Source organism: Cetorhinus maximus, chromosome 4, assembly GCF_964194155.1.
Source record: "Cetorhinus maximus chromosome 4, sCetMax3.hap1.1, whole genome shotgun sequence".
In the NCBI taxonomy this organism is placed as follows: Eukaryota; Metazoa; Chordata; class Chondrichthyes; order Lamniformes; family Cetorhinidae; genus Cetorhinus; species Cetorhinus maximus.
Window position 1 is genome coordinate 123457300 of NC_135882.1, and position 21823 is coordinate 123479122.

Below are 21823 nucleotides of genomic sequence, written 5' to 3' on the forward strand. Positions count from 1 at the left end.
ATTCTGGAAATGCTGGGGTGAGCGCTATGCAATTCTATCAATAATAGTTGTCTTCCTCTGGGAGGTACAATTATTCTCGTTCCCCACAGTAAGATGCCATCCTGGCAGGTGAGCTCATGTCTCCTGTTAAAATAGGGCTTCATTTCATCTGACTTTGGTTCGTTAGACCAGCCCTGCAAGACTTGTTCACTGATGTGAGACATAACTAGATCGCGGTTGATAAAAACAAAAAGCTAAAAGCTACTGCGGATGCTGGAAATCCAAAACAAAATAAAAACAGAATTACCTGGAAAAACTCAGCAAGTCTGGCAGCATCGGCGGAGAAGAAATCAGTCAACGTTTCGAGCCCTCATGGCCCTTCAGCAGAACTGAAGCATAGTTTCAACAAGGGAGAAATATAAATTGGTTTAAGGTGGGTGGGGGGGAAGAGACACATTGAGGGTGTGGTGTGAGCAGATAATCAAAAGATGTCAGAGACAAAAGGGTCAAAGAGGTGTTGAAGGTGGTGGTCTTTGTCTGAGAAAAGTGCTAATTAAGAATGCAAGACAGGATATTCAAAGTACAGCTCTAGTTGGTACTGTTGTTGTCTGGCGCATTGACCTCTACCTCGCGGAGGCTGAGCGTCAACTCGCAGACGTTTCCTCCTACCTCTCCCTGGACCATGACCCCACCACAGAACATCAAGCCATTGTTTCCAGGACTGTCACTGACCTCATCTCCTCTGGAGATCTTCCTCCCACAGCTTCCAACTTGATAGTCGCCCAACCTCGGACGGCCCGCTTCTACCTCCTACCCAAAATCCACAAACAGAACTGTCCTGGCAGACCGATCGTGTCAGCCTGTTCCTGCCCCACGGAACTCATTTCTCGTTATCTTGACTCCCTTCTCTCTCCCCTTGTCCAGTCCCTTCCCACCTACATCCGTGATTCCTCTGACACCTTACGTCACATCAACAATTTCCAGTTCCCTGGCCCCAACCGCTTCCTCTTCACCATGGATGTCCAATCCCTCTACACCTCCATCCCCCACCAGGATGGTCTGAGGGCCCTTAGCTTCTTCCTTGAACAGAGGCCCCAACAATCCCCATCCACCACTACTCTCCTCCGTCTGGCTGAACTTGTTCTCACACTGAACAATTTCTCCTTTAACTCCTCTCACTTCCTCCAAATAAAAGGTGTGGCTATGGGTACCCGCATAGGCCCCAGCTATGCCTGTCTCTTTATGGGGTATGTGGAACATTCCTTGTTCCAGTCCTACTCCGGCCCCCTCCCACAACTCTTTCTCCGGTACATCGATGATTACTTCGGTGCTGCTTCATGCTCTCGTCGGGACCTGGAAAAATTTATTAATTTTGCTTCCAATCTCCACCCCTCCATCATCTTCACATGGTCCATCTCTGACACTTCTCTTCCCTTCCTTGACCTCTCTGTCTCAATTTCTGATGATAGACTGTCCACCAATATCTATTACAAGCCTACCGACTCCCACAGCTACCTCGACTACAGCTCCTCACACCCCGCTTCCTGTAAAGACTCCATCCCATTCTCTCAGTTCCTTCGCCTCCGTCGCATCTGTTCTGATGACGCTACCTTCAAAAACAGCTCCTCGGACATGTCCTCCTTCTTCCTTAACCGAGGTTTTCCATCCACGGTCGTTGACAGGGCCCTCAACCGTGTCCGGCCCATATCCCGCGCATCCTCCCTCACGCCTTCTCCTCCTTCCCAGAAACATGATAGGGTCCCCCTTGTCCTCACTTATCACCCCACCAGCCTCCGCATTCAAAGGATCATCCTCCGCCATTTCCGCCAACTCCAGCATGATGCCACCACCAAACACATCTTCCCTTCACCCCCCTTGACGGCATTCCGTAGGGATCGTTCCCTCCGGGACACCCTGGTCCACTCCTCCATCACCCCCTACTCCTCAACCCCCACTTATGGCACCTCCCCATGCCCACGCAGAAGATGCAACACCTGCCCCTTCACTTCCTCTCTCCTCACCGTCCAAGGGCCCAAACACTCCTTTCAAGTGAAGCAGCATTTCACTTGCATTTCCCCTAACTTAGTCTACTGCATTCGTTGCTCCCAATGCGGTCTCCTCTACATTGGAGAGACCAAACGCAAACTGGCCGACCGTTTTGCGGAACACCTGAGGTCTGTCCGCAAGAAAGACCCAAACCTCCCTGTCGCTTGCCATTTTAACACTCCACCCTGTTCTCTTGCCCACATGTCTGTCCTTGGCTTGCTGCATTGTTCCAGTGAAGCCCAACGCAAACTGGAGGAACAGCACCTCATCTTCCGACTAGGCACTTTACAGCCTTCTGGGCTGAATATTGAATTCAACAACTTTAGATCTTAAACTCCCCCTCCCCCCATCCCCACCCCGTTTCTTTCCCCCCCCCCACCCGCCTTTTTTTCAATAATTTATATAGATTCTTCTTTCCCCACCTATTTCCATTATTTTTAAATCTAAAACTAAAACCTTTAGTCTTTCCACCCCACCCCCACTAGAGCTGTACTTTGAATATCCTGTCTTGCATTCTTAATTAGCACTTTTCTCAGACAAAGACCACCACCTTCAACACCTCTTTGACCCTTTTGTCTCTGACATCTTTTGATTATCTGCTCACACCACACCCTCAATGTGTCTCTTCCCCCCCACCCACCTTAAACCAATTTATATTTCTCCCTTGTTGAAACTATGCTTCAGTTCTGCTGAAGGGCCATGAGGGCTCGAAACGTTGACTGATTTCTTCTCCGCCGATGCTGCCAGACTTGCTGAGTTTTTCCAGGTAATTCTGTTTTTAGATCGCGGTTGGTCCATCTTTGGCATTAAGTGATGAATCCAGAAAATTTAATAACAAGACAAGTTCTTGAAGGATGGGGACATTCACATTGCTGCCCTTCAGGGGTAATTGGCTCAGTGTGTCGGCATTGGCAATCTGGCTCCCTGGCCGGTGGATAAAAGTATATTTGTAAGCAGCTAGAATCAGCGCCCACTTTTCGACATGTGCCGAGGCAATTGGGGATATTGCCTTATCTTCCCCAAACAAGCCTAATCGTGGCTGTGGTTGGATACTACGGTGAAGTGGTGACCAAGAATGTATTGGTGGAATTTCGTACGGCCAAAGACGACGAATAAGCCGCCTTTTTCTATTTGTGAGTATCTTTGTCCTGCCTCACTGAGTGTTCATGAAACATGGCCAATGGGCCGTTCGGAGCCATCTGTCATCCGATGGGAGCGTGCTGCCCCAACTCCATAAGGGGATGCATCACATGTTAAAATGAATTGTTTCTTTGGGTTGAAATGTACCAACAGGGCCGATGAACGTAGTAACTGTTTTACTGCCGTAAAAGCCTGTTGTTGTGGGGCTTGCCAAGTCCATCTGTGGTTTTTCTTGAGTAACCCGTATAATGGAGCCAGTACTGTCGACAAATTTGGGAGAAAACGACCATAGTAGTTAACCATTCCCAAGAAGGACTTGAGTTCTGTGGCATTTTGCAGGGCTGGCACCTCACGAATGGCTCTCACCTTGCCTTCTACTGGGTGAAGTCCCTGGGAGTCGCCCCTATGAACCATGTAAATCACTTCTTTTGCTTGGAAGATACATATTTCCTTTTTCAAGCATACTCCAGCTTGTGAGAAACGTTTCAATACCTCTTCCTAGTTAGCCAGGTGTTCTTCATCAGTTAGTCCTATTACTCGGACATCATCGAGATAAACCACCACATGGGGTAGACCTCGGAGCAAATTTTCCACAGTCCATTGGAAAATGGCACAAGCCAATGAGACTCCGAAGGGTAACCTGGTGTACTGGTGTAACCCCCTATGCGTGTTGATAGTCACAAAACCCCGAGAGGCCTTTTCTAGCTCAACTTGCTGGTAAGCATGGCTCATGTCGAGTTTTGTACATGCAGTTCCCCCTGCCAGCTTGGAGTGCAATTCATCAGTTTTTGGTATAGAGTGCCTATCAAGTCTGGTACTTTGTTAACGGTCAACTTGTAGTCCCTGCATATCCGCACATTCTGGTCAGGCTTTACAACTGGAACTATGGCCGCTGTCCATTCGGAAACTTGTACAGGTTTTAAAACTCCCGACCTTTCCAGCCTGTCTAATTCAATATCCACCTTTTCTCGTAAAGCATAGGGGACAGGTCTCGCCTTCAAATATCGGGACGAGGGAGTTGGCGGGGGTGGGTTGGCTTTGGCTTGCAACCCCTGAATCTGCCTGAGCTCTTCCCTGAACACAGGGGCACATTTCTGTAATAATTCTTGTTGGTCTTTCATTCTGAGTTGGAAACTCTCGGTCCACTCCAATTTTATCTCCTTAAGCCAGTTCCGACCAAGTAGAGTTGGACCCCGCCCTTCTACCACTATCAGGGGTAGGTTAGCAGGCTGGCCTCCATATTGTACTGGAACCTTGCATATACCTTTCATTTGTATGTTTTCACCATTATATGTCTTTAGTCTGGCATCTGAGATTTCCAGTTTTAGTGAGTAGCCTCCTCCGTTCAGATGCTTAAACATGTATTCTCCTGTGACTGCCGTGGATGTGCCTGTATCCACCTCCATTCAAAGGGGTTTTCTGTTGACTCCTACTGATTGTAGATTGGCTCTGTTTTACCCATTTTTAAATTGTACAGGGAGTAAATTTCTGACTCTGTTTCTTCTGGCTGCTCCATTATATAAATTTCATGACTTCTGCCTTTTTGTTTGAACTTTGGCCTCAATCTTTCTTTACAATACCGCATGATGTGCCCATTGCAATGGCAGTAAAAGCACTCGATTCTTTTAAATTGTCGTTCGTTTGTAGGCTGTCTGGTTCTAATTCTGCTATTATTAATGTAGTTTATATCCGTTAAGCCATTGCTTTTTGCTGGTCTGTTAATGGCGGCTATTTTCCACCTTTCCACAGAGCCCTGTGCTTCTGTGCCATTTCTAGCCGGTGCCTCCTTCCTGATGTGAAAAGTGGCATCATTTTGTGCTCCCTTGATTTCTTCTGAGTCCCTGACAGCGCTTTCCATTGCGAGCGACAACTCCAGGGCTTTACTGAAATCCAAATTTATCTCAGACAGCAACCTTTTTTGAATGGCGCCTTCGTTAATCCCATACACTAATCAGTCTCTTAACATGTCATTAATTGACGTCCTGACCTCACAGTGCTCTGTCAGTTGTTTTAAGGCTGCTACATAGTAAGTGACTGTCTCTCCAGGGGCCCTTGAATGTTGTGGTTCTATTTGCATTTGCAAATCAGGTATGGGTCCTGGGCACCTCTTTTATCTATACCAATATAGCGAGTGGTACTCTTCCCGCTCAAAATGTGTGTGCAAATGCAGCCTGCCATATTGGATGCTTTAACAATCAATTTAAGCCTGTAAATGGGTGGAACCTCTTCGAATTTCTAAACCCTCGTGCCTTGATACTCATCATTTCTTGTCATGTTGTTTACACATCTGGATATCTGTTGGGTCAATATGGGAATCTGTCTCATGGCCATCGTCCTCTGATGTTTGTTTAAACTGCATACAAATTGCAGAATTTTATTGGATGCAGGAACTTGTAATAATGCCAAAGACCTTCCAGGTCTTCTTTTGTGGATTTGGAATAAGCCAACAAAAGCAGAGCTGGAATATGTGAAATGTGTATTTTCTACTGCAGCATGTAGCCCAATAACTGGCAACAATATGTGTGTTATCAGCTGTTTTTGAATCGAGTGCAGGTGTTGTTAGTAAACACAAACATAAGAAGAATGAAAGAACATTATATCAGCTGGCTTCATTGCTGAAATCCCAGTGTATGCCCTAAATGCAAAATTCCTGTACAACTGGTGAGCTGGCAAGAGTAAATGTTAGTAATTGTGGGCAGCTGCCAATGAAATTTGTGCAGCATCTGTTATTTTATTATTGGCTTCCACAGATGTCCCATGAATTTAAAATGATTTTTTCTGCCTAATGTGTGGCTTCACTCTTCTTTTGATCCTTATTTTGTGCTACATAAACTTACTAACAACGTGCCAAATTTTAACATAAATTACGTACATTAGCCTACAAATAGTGATGTTTATTATTCAACTGTGATTGCACGGATATTATTGGGCTTGAACCTAATTACACCAACTTAAAGCTACCAAGAAGGATGTATATATTTAATTTCTTCCCATATTGTAGTTGTTAAATTGGATACTTCCCACCTTTTCAATTTATTTAGAAAATTTTCATGTTAAGATGCCACTAAAAAAAAGGGCAATGGTGCAGAAGATTGCTCAATGAGTCATTTGATTTAAAAACAGAAAATGTGGGAAATACTCAGCAGATCTTGAAGCATCTGTGGAGAGAGAAAAACAGCGTTACCATTTCTAGTTTGTGATCTTTCATCAGAATTGGCCGTCAGGATCAGTTCTGAGGAAAGGTCATCAACCTGAAATGGGTTAACTCTGTTTCTTTCTGCAGAGATGCTGCCAGACCTGCTGAAAATTTCAAGCATTTTCTGTTTTTTATTTCAGACTTCCAGCATCTGCAGCATTTTGCTTCTGGCTTAATTTACATAGATAGATTGGAGAAGTTGGGACTGTTTTGCTTGGAGAAGAGAAGGTTGAGAGGAGATTTGATAAAAATATTCAAAATCATGAGGGGTCTTGACAGGGTGGATAGGGAAATACTGTCCCCATTGGTGGAAGGATCAGGAACAAGAGAGCATAGATATAAGATAATTGGCAAGAAGCAATAATGGCATGAGGAAAAACATTTTCATGCAGCAAGTGATTAAGGTCTGGAATGCACTGCATGGTGGAGCCATGTTCAATCAAGGCATTCAAGAAGGAATTGGATTACTATCTGAAAAGAAAGTTTGTGCAGGGCTATGGGGCGAAGGTGGGGGAGTGGCACTAGGAGAATTGCTCCTTCTGAGTGCATCACAAATATGACAGACCGAATGGCCTCCTTCTGTACTGTAACCATTCTGTGATTCTAGATCATTTGATTCGTTTGTTTCACAAAATATGTGTTCCCACCCAAGGCCCTGACCCACATTTCACCTTTTCAACCCATTGCAGGTTGAGAGGTATGCTAAATGGGTATTTTGGCCATGCAAGTTTAAGTTGTCCAAGCCATATCTGAGCCATGTTAATTAAGATCTAATTTAGTATCACAAAAATATAGAGACAAGTATGTGGGGAAAGATATAAGGCAGATAATTCAAATAACTTCATGCCTCTAAATAAAATGAAAAAATACTTGTTTCTTTTCCTACATATATTCTAGTCATTTTCCCCCTAGTGACTTTCTAAACTTACATCCAGACAAAAATCCTCTGTAAAAGCCCCCTATTTTAAAGAGAATAAAAACATATTATCCAAATTTCCAAAATGACTCCAGCGTATACCTTCTCATAAACAACATTATATTTTCCTTTTTCTCACTGTCATTTTCAGCACATTATTGGTCTTTTATGTCAAGCTAAGGTCCAATGGCATCAGAGGATGAATATTGTCTACTTTCTGATGCTTCTCTCAAGCATTTTAAGGTTTGGATACAAGAAAAATCTTGCTCTGCACTGACTCATCAATATGTCTTTTCTTAATCAGTTTGCTCCCTGCTCACCTAAATACCCTGATTCATATGCCAGGCAATTATCATCTCCAATAAGAGAGAATCTAACCACCGCCCCTTGACATGCAATGGCATTATTATTGCTGAATCCCCCACTATCAACATCCTGGGGGTTACCGTTGACCAGAAACTGAACTGGACTAACCATATAATTATATGGCGACAAGAGCAGGTCAGCAGAGGCTAGGAATCCTGCGGCGAGTAACTCAGCTCCTGACTTCCAAAGCCTGTCCACCATCTGCAAGGCTACTGTACTGTACCTCAGTTAAATGTTTTTATTCATTCATGGGATGTGGGAGTTGCTTGCTAGGCCACCATTTATTGCCCATCCCTAATTGCACTGAAAAGATGCTGGTGAGCTGCCTTCTTGAGCCGCTGCAGTCTAGTTGGTGTAGGTACATATAGTACTGTTAGGGAGGAAGTTCCAGGATTTTGACCCAGTGACAGTGAAGGAAGTGATGGTGTGTGGCTTGGAGGAGCACTTCCAGGTGGTGGTGTTCCCATGTATCTGCTGGCCTTGTCCTTCTAGATGGTAGTGGTCCTGGGTTTGGAAGGTGCTGTCTAAGGAGCCTTGGTGAAATCCTGTTGTGCATATTGTAGATGGTACACAATGCTGCCATTGTGCAATGGTGGTGGAGGGAGCGAATGTTAGTGGATGGGGTGTCAATCAAGCAGGCTGCTTTGTCTTGGATGGTGTCAAGCTTCTTGAGTACTGTTGGAGCTGCACTCACCCAGGCAAGTGGAGAGTATTCCATCACACTCCTGGCTTGTGCCTTGTAGATGGTGGACAGATTCTGGGGAGTCAGGAGGTAAGTTACTCACTGCAGGATTTCTCACCTCTGACCTGCTCTTGTAGCCACGATATTTATATGGCTAGTCCAGTTCAATTTCTGGTCAGTGGTAACCCCCAGGATGTTGCTGCTGGGGGATTCAGCGATGGTAATGCCATTGAATGTCAAGTTTCTCTCTTGTTGGAGATGGTAATTGCATGGCACTTGTGTTGTGGTGTGAATGTTACTTCCACTTGTTAGCTCAAGCCTGCATGTTGTCCAGGTCTTGCTGCATTTGAACATGGGCTGCATCAGCATTTGAAGAGTTGCAAATAGTGCTGAACATTGTAGAACCATCAGCGAACATCCCTACTTCTGACTTTATGATGGAAGGATAGTCATTGATGAAGCAGCAGTTTGGTGTAGGACACTACCCTGAGGAACTCCTGCAGTGATGTCCTGGAGCTGAGAAGAATGACTTCCAACAACCACAGCTATCTTCCTTTCTGCTAGGTATGACTCCAACCAACAGAAACTTTCCCCCCGATTCCCATTAACTCCAGTTTTGCTAGGGTTCTTTGATGCCACACTCAATCAAATGCTGCCTTCATGTCAAGGGTAGTCACTCTCACCTCACCTCTGAAGATCAACTCTTGTGTCCATGTTTGAACCAAGGCTGTAATAAGGTCCAGGGCTGAATGGTCCTGGTGGAACCCAAACTGAGCATCAGTGAGCAGGTTATTGCTAAGCAAGTGCCACTAGATAGCATTGTTAATGACCCCTTTCATCACTTCACTGATGATGGAGAGTAGACTGATGGGACGGTAATTGGCCGGGTTGGATTTATCCTGCTTTTTGCGTACAGGGCATACCTGGGCATTTTTCCGTCTTACAGGTAGATGCCAATGTTGTAGCTTGGCTAAGGGCACAGCAAATTCGGGAGCACAAGTTTTCAGTACAATTGCCAGAATATTGTCAGGGCCCATAGCTTTGCAGTATCCAGTGCCTTCAGCTGTTTCTTGGTATCGTGTGGAGTGAGTCATGTTGGCTGAAGACTGGCATCTGTGATGCTGGGGTCCTCTGGAGGAGGCTGAGATGGAGTGGCTATTTTTGAGTCAGTATAGTGAGTGTTGATAGTAGGTTGCTAACCCAACTGTTGGTTGGAGTCATACCTAGCACAAAGGAAGATGGTTGTGGTTGTTGGAGGTCAATCTTTTCAGTTCCAGGACCTCACTGCAGGAGTTCCTCAGGATAGAGTTCTAGGTCAAACCATCTTCAGCTGCTTCATTAATGACCTTCCTTCCATCATAAGGTCAACTCAGGAATTCAAGACATTGCAATAAGCAACTCAGGAGAAAAAAATGTCTCTTTTATTATTTTTAAAAATATTTTTGTTTATTAAGATATTTGAGATCGTGGGCCAAAAGGGATATTTGACAGCAGTGGCATTTGGAGTCTTTTTTTGACATCTCAAGGAATACATGCAAAGAGAATCAGCAACCCTAACTGATAGGTTACTTAACTCTATAACATCTCATAAAGCCTGGTCCTTCCACTCTAACATCAATATATGATAAGTCTCACTATGAGAATTACTGGATAGCAATTGGGCATGGATATTCAGTTGATTTCACTCTCTTCCTTAGCCTAAAGATGGTGAGGCCATTCAGTCCTCGGCTGCTTCCCTAGCTATGATTAGCTAATTTAGTACAAATGTAGATTTTACTGTGAACTTTCTACTTCATAAAACTCAGCATTAAAACATGCAGTGCATTTACTAATGTGCTATTTAGGTGAAAACAGCAGACAGCTTTATTCTTAATGTAGCAATTCCATTTCTCACATTAGTCACCCAATTGTGGCCATTAATTAAAGCCAACAACTTACAACTGTTGTGAATTATGGGCAGTTATGTGATGTGGATTTATATTCAGTCGTAATTGAAACTGGGTACTATACAAATTCATTTCATTTAGGATTGTCACCACAGTCTGAGAATGAATTTCATCTAATTAATCTGAGCTGGATTCTGATGTAGGTCTTTTGAGTGAAAAAACAATATACAATTCCACTGTTGCTCACCTAATTTTATATTCTCTTTCTGATTTGAAGGAAATTACAGCAAGGTATATCATGAATGAGCTGAAGGATGATTCATTCAATGAAGCTCTTAAATATTATCCAGAAGCGAAAAAAATGTTGGGTCATGCAAGCTTATGCGCTGTATGTAAAAATAGCTTTCTGAGCATGTGGCTTGAATGTGTGAGCTTTGTTGATCTAACACAGGTAAAATGTCTTGTTTCAAATACCTTATATATATATACACATTTAGAAATGTACATGAAGCAGATATTTGGATGGCATACTTGATTTTTAAAAAATAGTACAGAAAAGAAGCTTATAAAGATTCCAAGAGAAAGAAATTAAACATTCAATACTGCAGATGATATGTGTTCGCATTCAGCTCTGGAACAACATCACCTGCCATAATGAAAAAGGCTCCTCCTGCATTAGGCGTCCAGACGCTTTGCACATGCAAATAGGGAACCTTGTGCCTGCTTTACGCCTCTATTAAAAATCTGTTACCAACTGACTGTAGCATGTGTCATACATGCTACAGTCAATATTCTCAAATGCTTGGTAAAAAATCCAGTGGTCTTTAAATTACAACTGGAGGTTGCCTCCCAAGAAATAAGTGGCTGTTTTTTTTTTTTTGCTTACCTTATTATGAAGTTGGGAGCAGCAGGAATACTTCTCCTTTAAGTTGCAATTGCTGCCAGCCACTGTTTACACCCCAGCCAATCGCCTTCTGCCCATCGCAGATTCTGATTACTACCTAACTGATGTTCAAACAAACTAATCTTTGTGTTTCTCCGTACTGGCAAGCTTCTTCTGAGTCCTTCATGCTTTCTCCGGAAGTTTTCATACACTCTTCTTTTGGTGAAATGACCTCCTTCCCCATTGTGGACCCCATATCAAAGAGAGCATAGGCTGGGGTTAGGATTTCCAGGTTCATAAAATAAATTTTCTTGCCCAGAGCCTCCTGATTCTTGGCTAGTATGCTGACTGAAGACAAGTGTGGTAACCAGTTGAAGTAGAGCCCACACTGGAGAACAGGCCTAGGTCATGAACTTTGAAGACTTAAATCTCTGCAGACTTAAAAAAATCTTTGATAGCATTTTCAGCCTTCTTATTATAGGAGCTGAGAGACTATTTAAACAATGTTTTTGATGTAGAGTGGACCCTTTTCTGGAATTCTCAAGGAAATTGAAACAATAATAACATGAGCACCCATTATGTGCCCCTATTACTGTGGGCATTATATATGTGGGTATTATCCCCCAGCTTCTGCATATGTTGGTGGGGTCAACACTGAAGGTAACAGCAGCTGCACCTTGGAACTTAGAACATAATGGATGGCTTGCAGAAATTCAGGGCCAATGGATCTCTCAGCCATTGCTCAATTGTTATCCTTTTTATATTAAGTTCATTAATAGTACTAAAAATATGTATGGAAATACGCATGGGGATGAGAAATTGTAACAGTATAATAATTTAGCAATTTTAAACTATGCTATTGGTTAATATCATCATGGCATGAGTCAGTTTTTCTTTGGTACGAGTGGCAAATCACTTGACAAACTTTACTTCATATAAAAAGTAGTTTAATAAATTTAAGGGAAAATGTTCAGTGCCAACTGTAATTTATTCTTTGAATCTAATGTAAAAAATGTTTTTAATTGGAAATGAAGTATTGTTTTGTGATTTATATTCTTTTCTTTTTTATCTTTCAGAAAATTAGCATAACCAGTGCTGCTCACATTGTTCCCATCCGAGCCTTACTTTGTTCATACAAATGTTTCAATGAATCAGGCCATCAATTCTACGGGATAGCAGTACCATGAGCAGTGTAACTTGGCAACATTAATAAACTGAAGACCAATTTTGTAGCAATGAACTGCGAATAACATACATTTTAGGTTGCAATTTATGAAATACCAAGAGTTCACGATGATGAAGTATAGGTTATTCACAGATTACTTATTTTCAATATCCCCAAGCACTAGAATACAATATGCATATTGTGTCTGTTTCAAAATTGTCTTCTTTTTTCAGCTTTTATGTTAATTAATTAGTAATCCACCTTTTGGGAGAATGAAAATGTCCTTTGTGACCTTATATTGTCTTTTCATGCTGGTGCTTAAATTCCTATTTAAAGTAACTGCTATGTTATACCTATAACAGAAAATTGCTTTCTGTCTTTTTGCTTGCCTCCTCATGAATTGGAAATGAAGCACAGAATTTCAGAAACACATGCTAAGACAGCCATACACTTATTCCACTTGGATAGCTTGTAAATGAGTGATTCGTCTCATGTTGGACATCTTCTGAAACACTTACAAAATGGGTTGTTCAGTGCTTCTTATGGTGCTATAACCTCACAGGTAATATCAAAGGCCATTGTGTTTACAGATATCTAAGGGCTGTTAGTTGCAGCTATCCTCATATTTTTACCAAAAAATGTTGTCTGGACTTATCAGCTAAAGCTTACCAGAAGTTATCTGTTCTCACCTGAGGTGCTTTATTTATACAAAGAGGGCCAGTCTCCTATGTATTCCAGGATTGGACTCCTAGAGTATGTGGGGAATTTTGTGGGAAAGAAAGTAATATCTTCCTCATTCAGAAAAAGCTTTCATCCAACATCTATTCTTTCTTCCCTCCTTTGATCTCAGACAAGCTGCTATAAGGAACACTAAGTGGAAGTTAGATACTTTCCTCAGGAATGTTGTCTGGACTTATCAGCTAAAGCTTACCAGAAGTTATCTGTTCTCACCTGAGGTGCTTTATTTATACAAATAGGGCCAGTCTCCTATGTATTCCAGGATTGGACTCCTAGAGTATGTGGGGAATTTTGTGGGAAAGAAAGTAATATCTTCCTCATTCAGAAAAAGCTTTCATCCAACATCTATTCTTTCTTCCCTCCTTTGATCTCAGACAAGCTGCTATAAGGAACACTAAGTGGAAGTTAGATACTTTCCTCAGGAATGTTGTCTGGACTTATCAGCTAAAGCTTACCAGAAGTTATCTGTTCTCACCTGAGGTGCTTTATTTATACAAATAGGGCCAGTCTCCTATGTATTCCAGGATTGGACTCCTAGAGTATGTGGGGAATTTTGTGGGAAAGAAAGTAATATCTTCCTCATTCAGAAAAAGCTTTCATCCAACATCTATTCTTTCTTCCCTCCTTTGATCTCAGACAAGCTGCTATAAGGAACACTAAGTGGAAGTTAGATACTTTCCTCAAGAATGGGAACATTAAGTGGGAGAATCCGACTGTGTTGTCTCCTACATTACTCAGCTTACTCAGAGTGGCATTGACAAGAGAGAGATTACGAAATTATATTTTACAGATGCCTAAGAACAGGCCAGCTGTGGCAAGCCTTTGTTGTAAGAGTTCAATTATGTGTGAATCTAAAGAAGGGAGGAATCAATAAAAATCTTGCATTTATCTTCCAGGGAGATTACATGACTAGTGGGTAAGGAAAATGGTGTATATGATAGAACCTAGCTGGATGAGGTGGACTTGATGAATTAAATATACTTTTTCTGTACTTTTTGTATGTTTATATTTTATTAGACAAAATTGTAATCACAATCCAGCCAAACTAAAGAAGGGCACAGCATAAAAAGCAACCATTGAGCCTATTGTGCCTCTGCCAGTTAATTGAAAGAGCTATCCCAAATTAGTTCCTATATAAAAACAGAAAATGCTTGAAATACTCAGCAGGTCAGGCAGCATCGTGGACAGAAACACAGTTGGTGTTTCAAGTTGATAATGACCCATCATCAGAACCCGTCTAATTCTGATGAAAGGTCATTATCAACCCAAAACATTAACTCAGTTTCTTTCCACAGATGTTGCCATATCTGCTGAGTATTTCTAACATTTCAGATTTCCTGTATCTGCAATATTTTGCTTTTGCATTAGTCCCACTCCCCTGTCCTTTCTCCATAGCCTTTTACATTTTCCTCCTTCCAAAATTTAAACAATTCTATTTTGAAACGTACATTGAACCTTGAAGAAGCTTGAATCTTGGAGGTAGGAAATAAAAAGGGGAAGAAGAGACTGGTGGGAGTAGTCTTTAGGCCTCCTAACAGTAGCTATACTGTAGGACGGAGAGTAAATATGGAGATAATGAGGGCATGTAAAAAAGGCAATACATTAATCCTGGATGACATTAACATGTAGATTGGGAAAATCAAATTGGCAAAGGTAGCCACGAGCAAGAATTCATAGAGTGTATTCGGGACAGTTCCCTAGAACAATATGTTGTGGATCCAACCAGGGGTCAGGCTATTTTGGATCTGGTAATGTGTAATGAGGCAGGTTTAATAAATGACCTCAGAGTAAAAGATCCCCTTGGAAACAGTGACCATAACATGGTAGAATTTAGCATTCAGTTTGAGAGTGAGAAACTTGGGCCGGAAACAACTGTGCTAAACTTAAATAAGGGTAATTATAAAGGAGTGAGGGCAGAGTTGTCTGGAGTCGACTGGCAAAGGAGTTTAGCAGAAAAGACGGTTGATCAAGAACAATGGCAGACATTTAAGAAAATAGTTCATGACTCACAACAAAGATATACCCCAGTGAGGAAGAAGGATTCTAGGAAGGGGATAAACCAACCATGGTTAACTAAGGAAGTTAAGGATAGTATCAAATTGAAAGAAAAAACATACAATGTGGCAAAGATTAGTGGTAAACCAGAGAATTAGAAAAGCTTTAAAAACCAACAAAAGATGACCAAAAAAAAGAGGGAGAATATAAACTTTGAGGGTAAGAGCTTTTTCACATATATAAAAAGGAAGAGAGAGAGGACAAAGTGAACATAGGCCCCTTAGAGAATGAGGCTGGGGAAATAATAATGGGGAACCAGGAAATGGCAGAGGGGTTGAATAAATACTTTGCATCAGTCTCCACAGTAGAAGACACTAATAGCATTCCAAAAATACTAAATAATCAAGGGGAAAGGGGGTGGTGGGAGGAAATAAATACAATAACTATCACTAGAGAAAAAGTATTAGGGAAACTAATGGGCCTAAAGGCCAATAAGTCCCCTTGACCTAATGGGTTGCATCCTAGGATACTAAAGGAAGTAGCTACAGAGATAGTGGATACACTGGTAGTAATCTTCCAAGAATCCTTAGATTCTGGAAAGGTCCCAGAGGATTTGAAAACTGCCAATGTAACACCCTTATTCAAAAGGGAGGGAGACAAAAAACAGGTAACTATAGGCCAGTTAGCTTAACATCTGTGATTGGGAAAATTTAGAGTCTATTATAAAGACTGTAATAGCAGAGCATTTAGAAATACATAATATAATCAAGCAGAGTCAGCATGGGGAAATCATGCCTGACAAATTTATTAGAATTCTTTGAGGAGGTAACAAGCAGGATAGATAAAGGGAAACCAGTAGGTGTAATATATTTGGATTTCTAAAAGGTGTTTGATAAGATACCATACATAAGGCTACTTAATAAAATAGAGGATTGGCTAACTAATAGAAGCCAGACAGTTAGCATAAGGCAAGCATTTTCAGGGTGGCAACCTTGTATCTAGTGGAGTGTAACAGGGATCAGTGCTAGGGCCACAATTATTTACAATATATATTAATGACTTGGATGGGGGAAGTGAATGTACTATTGCCAAGTTTGCGGATGACACAAAAATAGGTGGGAAGGCAAATGGTGAGGATGACACAAAGAGTCTACAGAACATAGACAGGTTAAGTGAATGGGCAAAAACTTGGCAGATGGAATATAAGGAGGGAAAATGCACTTTGGCAGGAAGAATAGAGGAACTGAATATTATTTAAATGGAGAAAATCTACAGAAAGCTGCAGCACAGAGGGATTTGGGGGTCCTCGCGCATGAATCACAAAATGCTAGCATACAAGTTCAACAGGTAATAGGTAAGGTAAATAGAATGTTGGTCTTTATTTCAAAGGGAATGGAGTATAAAAATTGGGCAGTCTTGCTAAAACTATAGAAGGCACTAGTTAGACCACACCTAGAACACTGTGAACTATTTTGGTCCACTTATCTAAGGAAAGATATATTGGCATTGGAGGCTGTCCAGAGAAGGTTCACAAGGTTGATCCTGGGTATGGAGGGATTTTTTTATGAGGAGAGGTTGAGTAGATTGGGCCTGTACTCATTGGAGTTTAGAAGAACGAGAGGCAACCTTATTGAAACATATAAGATTCTTAGGGGGCTTGACAGGGTATATGCTGAGAGATGTTTCCCCTTGTGGGAGAGTCTAGGACCAGAGGGCATAATCTCAGAGTAAGGGGTCACCCATTTAATACAAAGATAAGGAGGAATTTCTTCTCTTGGAGGGTAGTGAACCTGTAGAATTCTTTACCTCAAAGGCTGTAGAGGCTGGGTCATTAAGCATGTTCAAGGCTGAGATAGACAGGTTTTTAATCAGTAAGGGAATCAAGGATTATGGGGAAAAGACAGGAAAGTGGAATTGAGGATCATCAGATCAGCCATGATCTCATTGAATGGCGGAGCAGACTTGATGGGCTGAATGGTCTACTTCTGCTCCTATGCCTTATGGTCTTCTTCTACCACCCTTTCAAACAGTGCTTGCTGTGTCTTGTGACTGCCAACTTTGCTGCCACTGGAAACAGGTTCTCCTTAATTACTGTATCAAATCCTTTCATGATTTTGAACACCTTTGTTAAATTTCTCCTTAACTTTCTCAACTCGGAGGAGCTTCTCTGGTCTTTTCACATAACTTAAGTTACACATTTCTGGTACCATTCTATTTAATTTCCTCCCCATCCTTTCTAAATCGTTGGCATCCTTCCTAATAGATGGTGGCCAGAATCGGGTACAATACTCCAGTTCAGGCCTAACCAGTGATTTATTAATTTATATTTATATTATATCTATTTATATCTTGTCCCTTAGCCAATTTTATATCCATGCTGCCACTGCCCCTTTAATCCCATGGGTTTCTAATTTGCTAATAACTCTATAGGCGGAATCGTCCCAAATTTGCATTAAGTGCAGTAGCAGGCGGGTAAAACGATGTTTTACCCACCGGCCACAATGGCGACTTATCACACCATATCATCCCAAACCCGCAGCATTAATTATGCATTCCTGGGAAACACTCCTGCTACCACCTTGCTGCTTCATCATGTCGGGTGCCATATTTAAAGCGTAGCCTCGTGCACACCTCTCAGCGCTTCCAGCCCACAACTGCTGCACAGAAGACATGGCCCTGAAAGGCAAGAAGACTGCAGCCCCCAGGTTCAATGACTCCTCACTTGTGCGCCTTTTGGACGCAGTGGAGGACATGCAAGAGCACAAGATGACCACAAGAGTTCATAGAAAGAATTGTCCCACATTTGGATTAAACTGAAGAGCTTGTGGAAAACCCAATCACTGGAAAAAGATATGCAGAACAAGGAAAGAAAATGGTAAATGAGTTATCAGACCTACAGTGTGAATGAGAAGGAAAAGAAACCAAAACATCCATACCCTGGAAGATGACAAGGAGTTTTAGACTGAGGAACCATACAACTGCATGAAATGGCTGGATGCAACAATTCCCAGAGAAAAATTCACACAAACATTTAGATCAGGAAGAGGGTGAGAAATAAACCCACAGCCATAAATCTGAAGCTGGCGATTGATACCAAAGCACATGTAACATCATCCAACTCAGACTGTACCAGAAGATCTTTCCTGAAAACTTGAATGAAAATGGTTACCCAAGGAAAGATACTCCGAAACTGAGCAAGGTCATGCTAACGGCATTTGGGGGAACAGAGATGTTAACTGTATGTTCCATGTAACTGAAACAGATGATTCTGCTATCCTGGGGTTGAGCAGTTGAGAAGAGCTGCAGCTTACCTCCTTTTGATCAGAAGCAAAAAAGGTCTGGTACAAATGTATCCAGAGCATTTTGATTTGATGGTTAGATGCTTTCAAAATTTTGAGTATTACATCACTATTCATCCGGCAAAGAAAGCAGCACTAAACCAGAACTAAAAGCAAAGCTTGAAAAGAGCTCCAAGAGATGGAGAAAAAAGGTGATCTACAGATTGGATAAATGGCTTCGTGGTAAGAGAGAAGTCTAAGAATTTGCCTGGATCCAAAAGGTCTTAATTAAGCAATAGAGAAGAATCACTACCTCATTCCAAAACTGGAAGAGATCACACCAGCACTGGCAGGGGCAAAAGTTTTCAGCAAGTTTGATGCCAGAATGGCTGCTGGAATGTGAAGCTTGATGAGAATTTTCACTGTTGACAACATTCAACATGGGCTTAGTTCAGTATAAATTCCTGCATCTTTTGGTCTTAAAGTGAACCAGGGTGTCTTCTAGCAGAAAATAGATGAGGCATAAAGAGGATGTAAAGGAGTAGTTAGCATAGTTGATGATATCCAGACCTATGGTGTAGATGGAAAGGATCATGGCTACCATCTACATGAAGCCATGGAGAGAAACAGGAAAGCTGGGATCAAGCAAAACACAGGCAAATGCATTGTGAATGTGACAGAATGCCAGTACTTTGGAATAGTGTACACACTCGACGCGATCTAGCCAAGTCCTCAAAAAGTCACAGCTACCTCTGAGATGGAAGCTCCAAGAGACAAGAAAGAGTTGAGAAGTTTCATTGGCTTGATCCTGTGCACGAGTTCTTTCTTACCTCACGTCAAAACACATAACAAACCTACAAGAGATGACGAGAGATGTTGAGTACCAGTGGTCAGAGTCACATGAGAGGAGTTTTGACAAACCCAAAGAAGTAATACGCAAAGAGACATTTCTGTCTTACAGTTGCTTGTTAGCACAGTACTTGAATAGTGTTGAAAAGAGAGATACATTTCTGAAGCTTTTCAGCTTGCACTCATCAGGACAAATGCAAGAATGTCAAATTTCAAATGATCACAACAATTTATACTACAGGATAAAACAGTGCTGATTGATTGGCAAGTTGACTCTGATTGGCCGATGCATTACCATGGAGAGAACAACAAGAAACTATAGGCCCCCCAAGCTCCCTGGTAATTCAAAAAAGGCACAAGGCTTGAACATAGTCCTTTTGTTTGCAGATAATGGATCTCTGTGTGTAATTATATGCTGCTTGTAGCAAGCATAAATGAGTCACATTACAAGCTGACTGATTATCTTATTTTTTTTGTTAGTGTAGCTATTGACACATTCAGGATTGTTCAGCAGGTGCTGCCCAATCACAGAATCACATCTAACGGTAGATGATTTGTTTGGGTTTTGCAAGCATGGGCTGGTTGAGTATGTTCTGTAATCTGCCAATTACAAACAACTGAAGGAACATGCTGTTTTATTCGATCAGCCAATCAGTGGGATGTATGGCCTATGTATCTGGCATCGCACTGGCATCGAAAATCACACATGATGTTGCTCAATTGTGGTGGGCAAAACATCCTTTTGAATTGAAGGCAGCATCCTGTTAGTGGAAATATCTCACTCATGTAGCCACTACATAGTAGCAGCATGAAACGACTTGCTTAACCTGCTGCTCAATTTCTTTTTTTAGATAATTTGCTTTTCTGCGGTAATTTGAGGTAGACTGGGCACTTTTCAGGTCTGAAAGTGATGGCCTTTGGCCCATTTGTGTGAAACACAGTGAACAATGATCTGATCAGGATAGTCATTGTCCTGCAGGTTAGTTTTGATGTGCTCTATTTCTGCATCAAGCTTGCGAGGTGAGCAAAAAACTAGGGCCCTAATTACAGGATTGCTGATGAGGCCAATCTTATAGTGCGTGGAGCTATTCAATTCCCAACATGTATATTCTCCAGAAAATACATGAAGGCCACATGGGAATGAAGAAGTGTAAGCTCAGAGATAGATCAGCTGTGGACTGGATAGGCATCTGCAAAGACATTGAAAGTTCAGAAGTTCACAGCAGAAAGAGGAGATAACAGCTACTGAATTACCACCCAGACTATTGCATACTGTGGGAGCTGATTTATTCACACCCAATCATAAATGATCCCTCATAGACGAAGACTACTACTCAAAGTTCCTGAGTTGGAAAAGCAGAAACTATAAATAGCAACATCACTAACCAGTGAGACAACATGGTCAGCATCACCAACAGTCAGTGCAACATCAACATCACCATCATTAGCAATATCAATCAAGACTGCTGCAACACGCACAACATCGCTCGTGCACCATGTCAACCCACCATGATGAATGCTAAATCCACAAAATGGAAGCACAACATCCTACCACGTAAGCAATACCACGAATAATATTTTGAGAAAAAACAAGGTATAATATACTCTAAAAGTTGTTCAGTTTCATTGTAAAAGTTGATTGTTAATCTTCTATAGTTTAGATAATATAAAAAATAATTAATGATTGGAACAGTTACATTGATAGAGAGGCATTTTTTTAAAGAAAGGGAGATGTTATATCATATATAAAGGCCAGGATTTTTAGGTCGGTGGGCGGGGGGCAGGGCCCCCTTGCCAACACGTATAATGATGCGGGATGACATCGGGTTGAACTCCCGACATCACCTCGCATCGTTTCAATTTTCACATGGTGGGGGCACAGCCGAATCAGCTGTGCGGTAGCTGACCTGTCAACAGCCTATTGATGCCATTTAAAAAGTAATTGACATAATTAATGGGCCAGGAGCCCTAGCGGGCTTCAGAAAAAGCACGAAACCTCATCCACGGGCAGGATGAGGTTTCATGAGGGTTTTAAAAAATTTAATAAAGGTTAGAGTTAAAGTGATGGACAGTGTCACATGAGGGGACATGTCAGGGAAATTTTGTTCTTGTGCCTATACCATTTTTAAATGTGGAGCCGATCTCCCTGAGGCAGTACTTAGCCTCAGGGAGATGTGCGTGCTTCCATGTGCATGCGCGAAAGAGCGCACTCCTGGCTGAGGGAATCCCCCCCCTGCCCGCACAGGGAGCACATAGCACTTCCTGGCGGATGTCACGCTGGGTGGGCCTTAATTGGACGTGGGCACCGATCGGAGGCGCGCCTGCCCGTGCCCGCTCCTGCACTTCGCCCCCCGACGGGGAGAAAATTCTTCCCAAAGAGTTAGGAACTAATTGTTATGTGGATGTAGATCCAGGGCACCATATTTGCTGCTACACTGCAGTCAGGTGCTGAGCAACAATGTATCAGTCCACCAGGCACATGGAGAGTAGCAAGAAATAGACTCGATGAAGCTACAGCATTTTGAGTCTAAAAGTGTGCTTATTTCAAAATTAGGGAACAAAAATAGAACAGGTAATTACCAAGAAATTAAATAATGAATTCAGAAAAAGCTTATTTACCCAGAGAAGGATGAGAATGTGGAACTCATTACCACGTGGCGAACAGTATAGATGTATTTAAGGGGAAATCAAATATGGGGGAGAA

The 21823-nt window shown here is 42.0% G+C and overlaps 1 protein-coding gene across 6 annotated transcripts in view; it reads left to right on the forward strand.

Annotated features, from left to right (window-relative positions):
* Window positions 1-13128, forward strand: part of lrrc69 (leucine rich repeat containing 69) — a 103279-nt gene extending 90151 nt beyond the window's left edge. For 4 of the 6 annotated variants that reach the window (XM_078540726.1, XM_078540730.1, XM_078540724.1 and 1 more), the window contains 2 exons: window positions 10489-10662; window positions 12171-13128. In XM_078540726.1, coding sequence (XP_078396852.1) covers window positions 10489-10662; window positions 12171-12281 — 285 coding nt within the window. In that variant the 3' untranslated portion in view covers window positions 12282-13128. The remainder of the gene's footprint in view (window positions 1-10488; window positions 10663-12170) is intronic. The other 2 variants (XM_078540725.1, XM_078540729.1) reach the window with 2 other exon arrangements.
* Window positions 13129-21823: the final 8695 nt, after the last annotated feature.